A 16,719-nucleotide genomic window follows, 5' to 3' on the forward strand; every position below is an offset into this window, starting at 1 on the left:
CAATGACGGCACTTCTGATTAATGACTACAGTTGAGTCAGTAAAATGAACAAGAAATAAAAAGGAGTTCCAGGGGAAATTCTCCAATATTATATAATATCGCTCCAAGGTTTAGTAGCACTGCTACATTGACCCATATATTTTGCAAGATGCAGACCCTCTACAAAAGGTTTGGAAGAAATAGGCCTCATAAATTCACATCCTTCATAACCATACTTTTGCAAAGTTTATCGTTTCCGTGTTGTGAAAAATGGGAAATGGATCATAAATTAAACATATTTCAAAGGCTACTATTCCATCGTCTCACCCTGTCCTTCGATTAGTTGACTGGCATACAGTGGAGTATTTTCACATGAAGCTTCAAGCCTTGCTTTAGCGTGGTCATCAACAGGATTTGAAGCAAGCACTGTGGCAGTGTGGTATAATGGGTAAGGAACTTGGCTTGTAACCCAAAGGCTGCAGGTTTGATTTCCAGACAGGACACTGCCATTGCACCCTTGAGCAACTGGATTGCTTCAGTAAATATCCAGCCGCATAAATGAATGCTATGCAAAAATGCAAAAGTTGTGCATAAGTCGTTCACGATAAGAATGTTGGCTAAATGCCAGCACTGTGATGTCACAGGTAATTCTTTCCGAATTCTTATTTCTTTCACTTTCACAGACAGTAGCCCAGAACAAACACACCTTCTCACCTCTGATGGCGACAAGAGCCATGCTGCTCCTGTATTATTTATGAATGATTCAGAGGTTCCTGCTGAGCGTGACTGAAAAAAAACCCTCCCCACCCGACGGCTCAGGCGATTGGACGCGGGTGAATGATTTATGAGGGGGGGATAACGGGTGTGCGCGCAGGAGCGTTCACCGGGACGGTCAGCCGATTTCGGTCACGTTCGGTCTGCTGGTCACGGTCTCGTCTCGCGCTGCACCCCTCAGAGAGGAAAACGTAGCAGCACAGGGGGGTTCCAACCTTCCCTCCCTCCAAATACAGGACAAACGCGTGCAATATTCTGCCCAGGTGGGGGTTGGTGGGGCCTGGATAGGTGCGGGGATTTTGACCGTGATAGTGTGGGGTTACTAGGGTTGCATCTTGTATTTCTTGCTGGTATTTCCTTTCACACTTCCATGCTTTTAAATTCAATATTTGAATTTTTAAACTTGTTAGGATTAATAAACTTGTGGCATCTGCCTAAGTTTGGAAATTGTGCAAATACCACATCTGCGGAATGTTCTATTCAAGTTCTTTGACATTTAAGCCTAACCACTAACCAGTAGTTCACTGAACAGTCACCAGAAAGCTCATAAAACTCGAAAAAGGCTGCAGAACATCCGTGAATAGATACAGACAGGGTCCATTCTAAGAATTCATCTTGGTATAGGCTGCCTCAAAGGCAGTGTGACATCACAATTAATTCTGACTGGTATCAAGCTGTGTGGAGGTTCCTCCAGGCGTTAGATTCTCTCAGAGATTTACGCACATACACATCATGCTCACCAGCACAACGTGTGCCGCATCAAAGCGTGTTTGTAGCGCGGCAACAGTGATGAAACACCCTGAAATTAGCAAGCAAGCAGCATAAGTTCAGCATCTGTGATGTCACAATAACATGACCTTTGCCACACTTTTTCAAAGTTAACACTGCTCCTTAACTTTCATTTACAAGTAACTGCAACAGTTTTTTTTTTTTTTTCCATCCCAATCTGGAATGGCCAGTTGTATATCAGCAATCATTACTGGATCCTCCGCCATCAGTTCAGGAGGGCAGATGATTACAAAGCATGCAAAGCCAACCCACCAGGTACTTCTTTTCTCACTGCAAGTTTCACGGCTTAATAGGTGGTCAGTGTTGTGGGGTCTAATAGGCCTCTAGTGGTTTGAGAGGAGCTTATAGGAATATAATGGCTGTGTATACTGAAGATCTTTCTCAGTTTTCATATTTTCCTGTTTTTATGCTTTCCTCTGTAGTGTCTTGTGGTGTGGGGATGGCTGGTTTAAGCAGCCACATCTGCCCTGGGTCAAGCTAATTAGACCTGGCCAATTGGATAATTGGTTAAGAATTAGATAATTGGCCAGGCTAATTGGACCCAGGAACAGGAGTGGCTGCACCTGTGCGTAGTGAGGTAATCACTGCGCACAGGTTAAATCTGCCATCCCCGCCCACACAGGGGAGCTTTGGTCATGACTGTGTTACACCTGCTCATTTTGGCTGTAAGATCTTGCCAAACCCTCGCAAATAAATCTGGACTGTTTTAACATCATCTCCCTGTGTCTCTGTGCTGGAGGGCCCCAAAGAAAGCCACTTCGGTGGCCTGTGGCAGGCGTGTTTGCCACATGTCTCTGTAACCGGTTCTATAAATAAAAAAAATGTAAATGAACTGAAGCTAGATTTTCAGTTTCCCTGGCTTTGGTGAAATAGTTTTGACTGCCTGCGATAGGTACATGCTTGAGAGGTTGTATCAAGTTCAGATGAGATCTGAAAATTTCACTGCAGATGTTAGAAATGCCTCTGTATCTAAAGCAGGGACCAGAAACAGTATTTCCCCCCCCCCCCCCCCGATTATTTATGAATAGATCTGTTGCATTTGTATTGCTTGTGTTCAGGAAATTTAATAAAGCTCCTAACGGCTTAGAGCAGAATCAACTCATGGTTCTTTCGTGTAGAAAGGCTGCAGCAATCAAAAGGTCACATGAGGTCCTCCCCCCCCCCCCCCCCCCCCGGATGAGCAGATGAGCAGTTCAGGCGTGTACAGTACGTGATTCGCCCGTTCGCTCTATTGCGCCAGAGAGGCTCCGTCGAGTGGATGTATTGTATCTCCAGCCCCTCTGCAACACGCTAGCCGGTTTTCCCCCAAACGCAGGCTAAGAGAGGCTGCAGCAGTAATTACTCCAGTGTGTCTGCGTTTATTTACTCTCCACAGAACAGAACAGCTCCCGGAGACAATGGTCTGTGAGAAAGCACAGGCCCACTTAAAAATTTCATCTTCCTCTTTAGCTGCGCGTTGCCAAGGCAACCATGCAGAGGCCAAGTAGCCGGCGCAACAGTCACGCACCGCAGACTAGCTAGTTCAGCGAGGGCAACGGCAATAGAGCAGAGCTGTCAGCCAGAAACCACGTAACCTCCGGCATTGGGTGGAGTAAGATCAATGGCGAATCCTTACGCCAGCAAACGTTCTGTTAAATCATAGGACAACAGTGGGAGAGGTGGATTGTGAGACACGCAAGAACATTTCTGCATTATCAAAATGCTGGCTTCTTGAACTGGAGAGGTGTAGGTCCTGTCTGTTACTAGCAATGACGGATATGAAATGTTCCGGAAAAGTCAGAATTGCACCCCAGGAGTCAGTACTGGTAAATACTTAATACAAAAATGTCAAGAACCAGACTAGCTACATATATGCGGGTGTTTTTCCTGTTCATCCTCGGTCTTTACAGTTTAAACAGATTTTTTCCAATCAGAGGCCAAATTCCAGCAGACCAGAGGACATGAAATATAAAACATGGAGCAGATATCAGAATGTAATTTCCGTACATGTCGAAAATCCTCCACATGACAGAATGGATGCCAGTGTGGTGAACTCGACTCAACCCTCGCGTTTGGCTCACAATAAACAGCAATACGTTGCTGCAATAGTTCATCATGACAAGGCTTGATGTGACTGAATGTCAGGGTCATGAAAAAGGAAGTTTCTAAAGAAAGTTTTAGATGTTCACAGCGACTCCCCTGATGACATCACTCATGAATCACAGGCTGAATGCCCATTTTTGTCAAATGACAAAAAAAAGACTTTTATATATCATATTTCAGAGGAATAACATCTCCTTCAGCCGCGCTGTAGGGTCATAGGCGTCAGGAGCATAATCCGTTGAAAAGGGTGTAAATTGATATAAAGGTCAGTGTGGCCACATAAATCTTCTCTCTAAGCCTCTGCTCTGCGGCCTTCTGCGTAATCAGAAAAAAACATTCCACGAAACAGCAAACAACAATGACATTACTGCTACCGGTGCTGCGATACAAGATGCGGGTCGATGTGCGATCCCCGCGCGACGACAGACAACCCGAAAAAGTCATTCAAGCCCGACAAGAATTATGGTCGCCTCCCTCTCTCTCTCTCTCTCTCTCTCTCTCCAGCAGAAAAATGTCGCCCGTCGTCTCCGTGAGTGATGACGTGTACTCTAGCTGCCCTACGCATTATTATCGCGTTTCCCCAGGAAGAGATTGATCGGTGACAGGCCCGACGCACGGCTTTAATAAAGGCAGAAATGCCGCATCAGTCATCTGCCACCGCTCCGCCCTCGGCTCTCAAAGGGGAAACCGATCAAAACACGGTCTGAAGAATGATTACCGCGAAGAGAACACCTGACGTAAATAACCGGTCACCTGCAGGGGAAGGAAAAACCACTGGAAATAAACACTAAATGGTGAACACAAAGCTCCACTGCAGAGGAATGTGCACATTTTCTCAGACCGAACTGAAATAACTCCTGCAACCCCAGCTTGTTAAATACTGCACACAGTGGAAACATATTTATTTTGCTGTGAATCAGTTCCCCACCTTTGTGAACACAATGACATTAATAAGTGAGATATCGTCCTCGCTTGGAACTGCCCAGCAGGAAGTTGATGTCGGTGAGAGAGACCCCATGACCCCATAAGTAAGTGCTCCAATACCCTGGTAATGTTTGAGAGGGAGAGACACTGCCAGAGGGCATCGCCTGGCCAAAGCAAATGACTCATTCGCAATGGCGCACTTGAAACACGTTGACTCAAAGTACAAGACATCCCCATCACCTTCTATATCATATCCAGCCCTTACTGTACCTTGTATCATTATCTTGATGTCCTAGTTTGACTTAGCATAGGTTAGGTCAGAGTAATGTTTACTGTGTGCACTGGACTTAATGTGTTCACGGCAGCATTGAATAACTGTTACAAAATGAGCATTGTACCTTATCGAACCTGCGTTTTTGTAGTTGCTCCAATGACCTTCAGTATGCGCTTATTGTACGTCGCTTCGGATAAAAGCGTCTGACAAATAAATGTAATGTAACGTATCCGCCTGCCACTGGATTCCATTCTCATCGTTAGTTGCGAGTTCAAGTCCACATTTAAACGTTATTAAAGCAACCCACAGAACTGCGCTAACGGCGGGCCAAAAGGCCGTTCGCGGTTGCTCGGAGACCGAGGAACCAAAATCTGAGAGGTGTCCGTTTAACAAACATTTCCCACGTCTATCCTGAGATCGTTGTCACTACACTACATCTGAGACACCATTACAGTTTCCCCCCCCCCCCTCTACCTTGTAAGTCAAGTTACAGATTACACCATTTTTTTTTTGTTTGTTTTGTTTTTTAAAGAAAGCCTGTGGTGTTTATATGTCCACAGTATCTTTTTATTTTGTGTTTTCACAGCAATGCGCGGCTGACCGTTTGTACTCAGGAGCAGCCTTGACCTCACGGGTCAAGTTCAGTCACTCATTTGCGCAACGCCTATTTCTTTTCACACATTAAGTCAGTTGGTTTTCAGAGAGGCAAAGTGCAACGTCCACTTGTCACACTGTATGTAATGGCGATTTACAACGAATCGAATTACACAGCGCCTTTCATCTCACTACATCAAGGCCTTTATTCCATTAAATTATTCGTAATTCGATTTGCGGTCACTGTAATGCGATTTATTTCTGCGGCTGGACAAACGGCATGAATTCACGTCCTGAGGTTGTGCGATGCTCAGGTCTCTGAGAAATGAATTGAACTCAAACAGCCCATCTCTCTCTTTAAGCTGTCAGGAGTCAATGGGCACAAGGACGCTGAATTAATTCAAATAAAATAAAATCTACAGTAACTAATATTGCCATTTTGCAAAAAAAAAGGACCTGGGCTTCTAATACCATACAAATACCTGCCGATTTTCATGTAATATCTTTCATGGCGGTTTACCAGCTGCCAACCCATTTGGGACAGAGGACGTGCCCCATTACACTGGCATGCTGAGGTTACATAACCGTGCTCAGAAGTGTTCAGACGGAGTTGAGAGTTATTCCACGGGTCCGGTCTGGCTGCAGATGTTAAGGTGGGCCAGGTCACACAACCTCACTAATGAAGAGGCCCCTGGTGTGATCCTGCCCCCAGAACTGCCCCCAGCATCTGCCCTCCCCGACCCCATCAGACGCTCCCCTATACCCTGATCCACCATGCACAGCTTAAACTTCACGGCCGGCCCTGGATGAAACAGCCCATCCCTATTACTCTAACACATTCTCATAGCCACACCTTTTTTTTATTAAATGGGTGCTAGCATTATTTTTTGTTGGTCTCATTTCCATCAGTTCTTTTGGCTTGTTCGGCCATGAATGGACGGGTTACATAAGTGATGTAATTTCCTGTTTACTGATTTTCCCTGATGAGGACTGAAGGCGAGCTGAAATGCGTCAGTATGTTTTTGTTTTTTTTTACCCTTGCCTAACTGAATAAAGGCTTTTAATACAAGACAGAGTGCCTCGGTGTCCCTTTGCGGAATTGCTTCCTATTGCAACGTTATGCAAGCATGGGAAATTATTTCCAGAATGCTTTAGTGGCCTAATATTCTCATACCCCTCTGGACGCACATCCACACAAACACACACACACACACACACCTGCTTCACACAGAACCATATCAAAAACTCGCTTAATAAACGCAGACGCACACAAAAACACACACGTGCTCAAAAACACACAGATTTGCACCGACACAAGCACTCGCATGAGACAGATGCCAAAGGCATTCGTGAGACAGTGGTGAAAAGGAATGAGATTAGAGATCACCACGACGTTAAGAGAGCACGGGTTCCCAGTCCGCGAACCGCGTGACACGTTATTTGTTGCGTGATATTCCTGACTCAGGGTTCCGCCAGAGCTGGCGGCCGAGTTTCGCGGAGACGCAACATTTCGTACGCAACATTTCAAACGGGAGAAGGAGAGGAAGTTCTTCAGACGCTGCATAGAATGAGCAATGCAAAAAGGGGTGGAGAATGTACTTAATCAACGACCTCTGGGAATAAGAGTCCGGTTTTATGATGAAGGAATGGGACGCTAACCAAAGTAGGACATAATTCCTGCAGTAGCTGAATGCTGAATTACGCTCAAACCACTTGAATCGGTCATTAAAGATATTGGTTTGGCTGAAAGCTTCAAGAGCTTCCCTTCAGCCAGTCTGCTTTGGTGTTCGCAAACGAGATAGCATGCAAGACCAGGTCCAAATCGTTCTCTACCGCTTTCAACAAGACACCCAAGGGTGCAACAAGACGAGGTCCAAATTGGTCCAAAAACAGCCGAGAGCAGTATCAGGATATTAAGGAATAAGCTGTATATCACTTATGAGTGCTTTTGCAGTCTGTAGGGAAGTAAGTCAATGAAGGGAACGTCCCTTATTTGCACCTCTAATGCTTGGTAAATGAAAACGCATTATCTCTGTTCTCTCCCTCCACCACCCTCTTCCTGTCCTCTCGCTGTGAATCAGCCTGATGCAACTGCAAACTTTTGAGTGAGCAAACTGTCACTCAGTGTATTTTCACTGCAAGAACCCCAAAAATAAGTCAGCCTTCACAAGTGTTTTAGTCTTCTATTTAGACTTAAAATCATACTTCTATATTTTTTTTGTTGAAAAAGATTGCCAATGAGGTGAGACTCTTGCTAGTCACTTGCAGCAAAAAAAAAAGTACCTTAAAACAAGCTAACATTTTCTACAAGTGAAAAAAATAAGATTTCAAGTCTCATTACAAGCCTAAACACTTGTCAGGACACTTGTTTTACAGCGTGATAAAACACTCAGCTTAAGTTGCGTCGCACACAACCGCAGTGTGGCCTGGAAAGAGTGACGTTATTGCTGTTTCAGCTCATTTCAGTTTTTTTAAACGAGTTTTTTTTCAAGCATCAGACTGCGAGGAGAAGCATCGAGTTCCTCAAAAAGCACTGCAGCGTGCGGTCTTCGGTTTCAAGGAGGAAAGCTCAAGTTTCCCCCTCGTGGGCTCATGTATATTTTAAACCGCGCAAGATCGCTATCTGGATTGTGTTCACGGTCAAGAAGTTCAGCGGTATCTACAGTTCTGCAAGGGGACGTGGGAAGGGTGGCGCGCAGAACGACGCCGAGCCGCCGCCGCCGCCGCGCGCTCCTACCTGAGTGACGAAGATGAGCGGGATTACGCTGGCCTGCTTCTTCATCTCCGCTCCCCTCCCACCGTATCACAGACCCGCGTCGCGGCCCGGGAGCGCTGAAGTCCACGATTCGACCCCTCCGCCTGCCCCCCCCCTCCCCCCCCCGCTGGAAGCGCTCGCTTGACAAGGTCTCTCGCACTGCCGACGAGGAACGATTTCAGGGGAATGCCTTTTCCTGCGCGAACGAACGCTCCTGAGAGAAAGCCTCCTGAGTTCAAAGCTCCAGCCCGACGGCCACTGCCCCCGCAACTAGAGCAGTCCAGACGCTCTCCTCTCCTCTCCTCTCCTCCGTCCCGTCTCTGAACTGACCCCCTCTCTGGGCTGGAGCACAGGAAATTGGACTAATTAGGCTGTAAACAACGTCGGTCCAGATTCCTATCTCGTGCGCCGGGGCAGGGCAGTGCCGGGCCACAGAAGGCACTCAGCTCAGTCATTCATTACCCCTTTTAACGAGGAAGGTTTCGTCGAGAGGAAGTTCTCAGACAATACGCGCGCACACACGCACACACTTCTCCTGAGGGCTGGACGAAGCCGAGGTGGCGGGGGTCACCCCCCGACAGGGGCGACGGCGAGGTACCCCCAGCACGCCGCAGACGGGCACGCGTAAAACTGGCACCCGGCTGTGCGTCGCGCACTTCCCCCGCCGCTCCCAATCAGACGAAGGCCTGCTTCCCAAACAGAGCCGACCGCCGCGTTTGTGGTTAACCGTCGGAAGCCTTCAGAAAGGAGCAGGCTAGGGGGGTTAATCCGTGTCAGCTTGACGAACGGCGCCCGTTAACTGTCCTCGACCGTAATTACAGAATCCCTGTGCGTCTGGCTCCCGTTCAGCTCTAAACACTCGGTTTGACCCCCCCCCCCCCCCCAACCCCTTAAATTCTATGACAGTCAGAACTAAAGGAACTAGAGGAAGAGCTGCTGAATGTGAAACAGGGGTGGGGGCGTGTGATATCTCACAGGAAACACAGCGGACAGCACAGTACAGTATGGAAGTAAGATATTGTTCTACCCACCCCACCCAACCACCCCCCCCCTCCCCGAATGTACAGTGAACATTATATTAAAAACTCGGCGAGCCCTTTAGCACAGAAACATAGACAGGGTATTTCCACTTCCACAGTCACAGGATTACGACACGACTGACTGTAGCATCGCCCCCGAGAGGGAGGGATTTCATTCGGTGAGGAGGACGTGATCCCAGCCTTCGGGCACCATAAAAGTGAGACAGAAGAAGAGGCGGTCGGCTGCACATCCTTCAGATGAAGTATGTGTTGCTCCGTGCCTTAAAACAGACAAGGGACGCTGCTGCACTGGGACGGGTTTACAAAGATGCCACTATGCATTTGGCCTAAAAAAAATACATAAGGACAGAAAAAAAAATGTAGGGATGAACAATCATCACAAAAAAAACTGTGTTTGATAAAAGCATTCACCTCAGCTAGCATCCCACATTAATTCAGCAGAGTTAGAGGCTCCAGAGATTCCAGGGTGCCAAGGGCCATGTGTGGAGTGTAAAATGGCAGGATGGGAATTCCAGGGGATCTTGAGCACATTTTGAGTGCCTGCGTGACTCTCAAAGTGAGCTGTGCATTTAGAATGGGAACCCAGTGGATCTGGGGGAGATAGCGTGAACCTCCGCACATGTTACGCTCTCCCAGTGAAAACTCCTCGCTGTCAGGTGAAAAAGAAGCGGCTGGCGACTCCACATGTATCGGAGGAGGCATGTGGCAGTCCACGCCCTCCCCAGACCGACAGAAGGATAGCGCATCGACCAGGACCGTGATTCACACGGGGAATTGGTATAACGGGTAAATTGGGGAGAAAATGGGAGAAAAATGAATGGGAACCGAGAGAGCGGACAACACAGACCACAGCACTGTCGCGCAGGACTGGGACACGGCCATTTTTTTTACACAGCAACCAGAGCAGGGCCACGTTCTTTTACACACCACAGAAACAAACAGTGCTGAACGAAACGGCCACACAGCTCGTGACTCGGCACGCTACGACAGACGGCCGGGCGCTCTCAGACGTCCCAGAACACCTTTCTACAGATAACGGACCGCGTCGAAAAACCACGTTAAACGTGTCAGGGTTTCGGTTTTTTACCGCGTAATTCCGTTTCAGAGTTGCTCATCAATCTCGGTTCGGTCACAGTCTCAAAAGGGCCCACGCTTAGCACAGTCGCTGCCGGCGGGATGGATGAACCGTGAGTAGGCTTTCGGATCTCGCGCGCACAAAGAGGCTTCCTTCTGAGGCTGAGTCACGCTGGTGGCTGACTAGGCCGAGCCGGTCGGGCCTGATAAGGTGCCCGCGTGAAGGTCAAAGGAGGACAGGGACAGAGCGAAGGACAATAAATGAAAGTGAAAGGAAGGAAATAGAGAGAGAGAGAGAGACAGCAGTTGTCCTGAGGGGATGGCACACTGCCATCTCACATGAGATGAGCAAGGAGGTCTTCTTAATTTAACATTAAAAGGGGAGCAGGCAGCTGGCGCTCTTTTCATGTTTTAAAAAAAAATGGCGGGTTACAGAGGTGGAACCATGTAGAAAGGGCCATGGCAGGTGCTGGAATCCCCAACCGCACGGGGGGATTCCTGAATGGCCTGAAGGGGGGGGCTGTGTTGCGGACCACAGCACACACCTCCTCATGATCAAGGAGCTTAACAGCTGCGTACAAATTAAGACAAACCCGTAGTTACTTACTGCATTTATTTTGCCCGTTAAATATTCACATTCACTCATTTTAGAAATTGATCCCAATCCTGTTCTCAAGGCCAGTCAATAAAATCCATAATGGATCGTCGCAGCAGGAACACTGAACCAAGACAGGATCCTGAGCTTTCCAAGGCATAGTAGACAGTGCCACGTATTTATTTTGCCGTTTACCATTTATACATATTTATTCTTCCAGGAAGGAGCTCAAATAAAGCAGTCTGTTGTGCAGAGCTCTAGACCCACTGCACGTAGCCCCCAAGGCTAAAGTAAAGAACAAACATCCGTGTGTTTTTCCTCGGTTCGCTCATTATTTTCCTCATGAATCCTGGTCACACTGACAGAAAGGCAAACGTCACAGTGAGTGAGTGAGTCAGGAAGTAAGTGAAGGTTTGAATGAGGGATACGCAAATGAGAACCAGAATGAGTGTGTGTGCTAAAGTGTGTATACCCAGCTAACACACACAAAGGTGCTCACAATGGGACTGGAATGTCTTGGAAAGTTTATAACATTAGCACTGCAGGGCAGCAATGTTGTGAGAATGTTTTGACTGCTGTATGGACCTTTTCTGCCTCTCCAACCTTTCTATATGTCCTAGAAGCTTACGCAGTGAATGAACAGTAATTTTCAATGTTTCATCACACAGCCTCACTCTTTCTTGTATGGATGAGCCAATTATTAATTATTCACTAATTATTAAACGAATCCGTCTGTATTTAAGAACAATCAATGAGTTTACAATTTCATTCAATACCACCATTCACGTATAAACGCGGAAGCTCAAAACAAACATTTGGTTATTAACCGCATCTTCCAAATTTAGAGACTTGCACTTGGATCGAGCCAGGAGCCTCAGCCAGCACATGGATGTACCAAAACGTAACTTACAGTGATAAGAAATGTGCCCCTTTCAGGCAAAAAGGGAGCAAACAGACTAAGTGCTTTGCAGCTGTTTTTCTTTGTTTGACTATAAATACTGCTCACATAAAAGATATGCTCTGCTGCGTCTGACAAGGACATCCTGAATCACCCAGAGCACAGACTGACAAAATTGCATTTCCTGTTCATTTTCTCAACAAAAGCCCTTTCCTTAGAAAAAGAATGAGAATGAATTTAATCTTCGCCAAGGCAAAACCACTGCACAAAAAAAAACAAAACGAGAGTCTATTTTGGAGTAATCACCAGACTCAACACACTGTGTGGGGTGGGGGGGTGGGGGGGCAGAAAAAACAAACACTGGTGGTTACACTGGTGGTTACACCGGTGGTTACTGTAAGACAACAGGTTTTCCATCAAACCACTTTCTTACCTCGCCAGCATCCCGTGAGAACAGCGATGACAGTCGGATCCTTCTCATTTACTTGAATAAGCCCCCAGAAATATTCAGCAACAGGATACAGGGCAGGCCTTAGCAAAATGAATTTTGTAGCCGGGCCGATTCAGCTGCTCAACTGAGTAACTATGATGCGATGGCCAACGCTGGGCCGCACGAATCAGCGGTGCTCATCCCGATTTCTGTGGTGTTAATGAAGCGGCCGTCTGGGTCCAAGTGCAACACACATGCTGAAAGTTCCTGTGGTGTTCAGTAGACCCCTGCCTGAATCATACTACACAAACAGAGCACGCTCACCTCTCGCATGATCCACCGTCCTCACTTCTCCGTGCTCCTCGGGGGGTGGAGGGGCTCTGTTCTGCTTGCTCTGTCCCTCCCCAGGGGCGGAGGGAGAGACGCCACGAAAACGCGAGTGTCCGGTCACGTGACCCGGGCGATAACGCGACGCCGCTCCGAACACCGAGGTGTGAAATACTGCGGCCTGCCTTCAGCCCCGCTGGGGCACGCGCCAGCACACACACCAACACACACACCGGTCAACACACACCCGCCAGCACACACCAACACACACACCGGTCAACACACACCCGCCAGCACACACCAACACACACACCGGTCAACACACACCCGCCAGCACACACCAGCACACACACGCCAGCACACACACCCGTCAACACACACCAGCACACACACGCCAGCACACACACCCGTCAACACACACCAGCACACACCCGCCAGCACACACCAGCACACACACGCCAGCACACACACCCGCCAGCACACACCAGCACACACACCAGTCAACACACACCCGCCAGCACACACCAGCACACACACGCCAGCACACACCACCCATCAACACACACCAGAACACACACCAGTCAACACACACCAGCACACACACCCGTCAACACACACCAGCACACACACCTGCCAACACACACACCCGCCAGCACACACATGCCAGCACACACACTCACCAGCACAGGACTGAGAGAGAGAAAGATGGTACATTAAAAAATTAACTCTAACGGGGCTGGAAGGCCTGCTCTGGTCATTATGTGCTATTTAAGACCATACTGCGTCATGCTATGTTTGACAGCCCTTACGTTTGAGAGTCAAAGCTAATCATTTGAAATGGGGATAGATGGTTAGATGGATTAGATTATGGCTGATGCTCATACACCTGCAGCAGGACAGTAATGTAGTGATGTACTTAATGCCACAGTCTCTCACACGGTATACAGTGCACAGTAGTTCTTCCCTTTCTCTGAAAAACACTTTGACGCGCTGTATTTAGAGAGCCCTGTCACCACACTAATCTCTCTCTCCAACACCAAATAACCCACCATGAGAGCAAGACACTGAACAGAAATGTCTCTTTTCTCACTATTGGTCTGTAAGAGTGGTATTGTTCCTCTTTCCACAGCATTGCTGTATTCTGTAAGGCTGTTCTCCCCATGTCCACTAGAGGGGGTCTATCTCTCACTCTCTCTTTCTCTTTCTCACTCTCACATCACAGCTTGGCCACTGTACCATCGGCCTGAAATAAAGCAACTTCCTGTTAGCTGAACCCTCTATCTATGCCACCAAACTACTTCAACTGATTCAGTGCACTGCTGGGACCCAAAGTCACAGGATGTGAATAAGGGACATTTGTTCTTAATGGTATACACTGTCATTTCTAACATAATGTTACCTTAAGGGGGTAAATTCTGCAATTCTCTTTAAAATTGTGTTCACAATTCAGTTTGCTATTACAATGGTATTGCAAAAAAAATGTCACTGTTAATGTGGAAACAAACTAGTTTTGATCTGCTTTAACATTCAGCAGAATCATACATTAAACCACAGGCTCGGTGCTGGAGAAAGTATCAGAGAGCACAATTAGGTACCCACGTGCGTGCTCCCTGTTCAGATTCCGAACAGTCTGAAAAGGAAACTGACACACCTTTGGATTTATTCAAACCGTAGCTGGAAACCTGAAGTAAGCAGAAAATGCCACAGCAAGAATACCTCGGTCATGAACCCAGAGCAACAGCATTATGAGAAAAGACTGAAAGCCATCCCACTGCACTGAGACTCGAGTGGGAACTTGCAGCGTATTAAAACACAAAGAAAATCAAAACATATTCCCCAATAGTATTGCTCCGATAGTGAACACACAGATTGACTTCATAATGTTTTTAAGCCTTATTTTTATTACCAGAAGCAAAATGTTCTGGAGAACACACACAGAACAGGAGAATTATAATTTACAGTTTTGGGAAGTAGTGTGGCCGGGGGGGGGGGCTGGGATCACTCACCCCCAGTATTGGGGGGCACCCATTCATGTATCTTCTTCCTGGTGGTGGAATAGGGGACGTACTGCTTGGCTGAGCCACTCTGGTTGAAATTGTGGGTTTCAGCCAGGAACTTTCGGGGCACAGGGGGGTGGGTAGTGGGCGGGTCATCTGTCATGCAGTGTAGCCAGCGATGCCTGCATAATGTGAAAAAAAAAATTTTTATTTAAAAAGAGAAAAAGCAAAAAAAAAAAAAAAAAAAAAGATTCTAAGCATAGGTGCTACGCCTACAATAATGCCATAGGCATTGGCTGGTACATCAGCTGGCCCCAGCAGTTAGTGTTATGAGCACAAACAATTTTAAAAACATCAGAAACATTCCTAGGCATTAATATATCTGATGAAAAACATGTTTTCAACATACAAAGAAGAAGAAGGGTAGGGTAGAGTATGTGATCACTGTGGTTATTTCTGTAGGGAACCCTGAAAAGTGCCAAACTCTTGGTGCTGTATAGGTAAGGGGCATGCCGCCCCACCAAGACGTAACTTGGCAGGATGGCATACCTGCCATCGTAATAACAATACTTGATGATGGGAGCAGGCCTTAAAGCATACAGGCTTTCACTTATCTACAGTAGGAAAGCTCAAAGTTGTGGGTTTACTCGGCTGAACTTCAGCAATGGCAAATGGGCCAAAATACTACTATTCCTAATTGCAAAGTCAAGCATATCATTTTGCAAAGAAGTCGTTTCAGATCTTAGTGCATACTCATAGTTCACTTGTTTAAAATCTCTTTTATAAATGTAAAAAGTGATTCAAGCAAACATTCATAAGTTATATAAAGCTGAACTTAAAAACAAAGGTAATCTGTTATATTAATTCATTAATCTAACCAATGAAACCTGTTCAAATAAATATTTATTTAACACTGTGCGTTTATGGCACCGAATTTCACAACATAAAACACTGAGAAGGTCCATTTCCAAACATGCAAAATCTTACCACTCAGCCGGCACCATGCTTCCATCCACCGCCCAGACGGTGTTCTTTCCGTTCATTTCCGTCGTGTAGATGACCCATCGGTGGCGACCTGGGAAGAGACAAACAAATGACTCTTGCACGGACTATTCTATGCAAAGCAGACACAGGAAGATGCGGAAAACAAGCTGGAATGATCGGTGATGTAACAATGTCCGGGTCTCCCCAAACATTACACTATCTTTTAATTAATAACAATAATACACACACTACACAATTATCATGTTTCCACTGGACTGAGACTTACCAAAGAAGTAACGATTGTCTTCGTAATACTTGTTGCCATACTTGTCGACGCCAACGAGAGGTCCGGTTTTTAAATCATTTACTCTGTAGAACATAAATACAACATTTGCCAAACGCTTGTTTGCTATCCGTTATTTTATCCCTCTTTGTTATGATCTCGCCACTAGTCTATCTCCCCATGTTCTCACCAACCGTTCGCTACCTATGTGTAAATGAAAAACGTAAACCCACATGGACAGAATAACACAGATAAGTGTAAACGAAAAATATTCGATTGATATCAAGGCAACTTTCTCATAGAGTTAGGCAACGTCGTTAGCTTACTATTGTTATCCGACTCCCCAAGCGCTAGTTTGATACTCCGATAGCTAACGTCAGGACACAGGGACCTCGCGAGGTCATAGCTAACTAGCAGACACTCGTTAATTACAGTCAAGTTTCTAGCTAAGGAAAGCAAATGAAAAGCAGGTACATCAATTACCTCCATAGATTACCCACCTAAAAAACTGGAGTAAAGCCCCACGTATGCCACCATGACCTCCTAACTGCTGGAAAGCCCTTCGAAATACTTGTACATACTCCGCCATCTTCTGACGGAAGTACCACAGGAACCCGGAAGTAGTCCTGTCCTTCAGCAAGTAATCCGCTCTCTACATTCCCTGTAAAAATAGTTCCATCAATAAATCTTACAAATTGAACACATCACTAGCATTGTTGTGCTTAAGAATTCCGCTTAGTATGCGATACAATCGCATTTCTCCTGACACTAAACTTTTGGACCACATAAATACGTTAACATACAACTCCACTGTGCGCTTGCACATTAATTCCACATCTAAACCCCAACCCCGTTCCAACCAACCACAGGAGGGCTAAAGAAACAGGTTAAAATACCGCAAATCTATGGATATGTCTGCA

General features: G+C 46.5%; 2 protein-coding genes across 2 annotated transcripts in view; both read right to left on the minus strand.

Moving 5' to 3' along the window:
- Positions 1–8,281, minus strand: part of tmcc3 (transmembrane and coiled-coil domain family 3) — a 47,668-nt gene extending 39,387 nt beyond the window's left edge. Inside the window, exon 1 of the mRNA XM_035426048.1 lies at positions 8,154–8,281. Within this exon, the coding sequence (XP_035281939.1) occupies positions 8,154–8,198 (45 nt within the window). The 5' untranslated portion in view covers positions 8,199–8,281. The remainder of the gene's footprint in view (positions 1–8,153) is intronic.
- A 6,135-nt stretch (positions 8,282–14,416) lies between these two features.
- On the minus strand, positions 14,417–16,456 carry ndufa12 (NADH:ubiquinone oxidoreductase subunit A12). Its single transcript, XM_035426060.1, has 4 exons — positions 16,300–16,456; positions 15,803–15,885; positions 15,520–15,607; positions 14,417–14,714 (listed from the first exon to the last, which is right to left on the minus strand). Exons 1-4 carry the CDS (start codon positions 16,386–16,388, stop codon positions 14,534–14,536), a joined length of 441 nt encoding a protein of 146 aa, XP_035281951.1. The 5' UTR covers positions 16,389–16,456; the 3' UTR covers positions 14,417–14,533.
- Between the last annotated feature and the right edge of the window lie 263 nt (positions 16,457–16,719).

Source organism: Anguilla anguilla, chromosome 7 (genome assembly GCF_013347855.1).
Source record: "Anguilla anguilla isolate fAngAng1 chromosome 7, fAngAng1.pri, whole genome shotgun sequence".
Classification (NCBI taxonomy): Eukaryota; Metazoa; Chordata; class Actinopteri; order Anguilliformes; family Anguillidae; genus Anguilla; species Anguilla anguilla.

What these genes read in the sequence shown, in the direction of transcription:
- ndufa12 (XM_035426060.1), bottom strand. Translation starts at nt 16,388, where the DNA reads ATGGCGGAGTATGTACAAGTATTTCGAAGGGCTTTCCAGCAGTTAGGA. An exon ending in GCTTTACTCCAGTTTTTTAG is followed by an intron (nt 15,886 to 16,299) that starts GTGGGTAATCTA and finishes TATGTTCTACAG; the next exon opens with AGTAAATGATTTAAAAACCG. An exon ending in AGACAATCGTTACTTCTTTG is followed by an intron (nt 15,608 to 15,802) that starts GTAAGTCTCAGT and finishes GTCTCTTCCCAG; the next exon opens with GTCGCCACCGATGGGTCATC.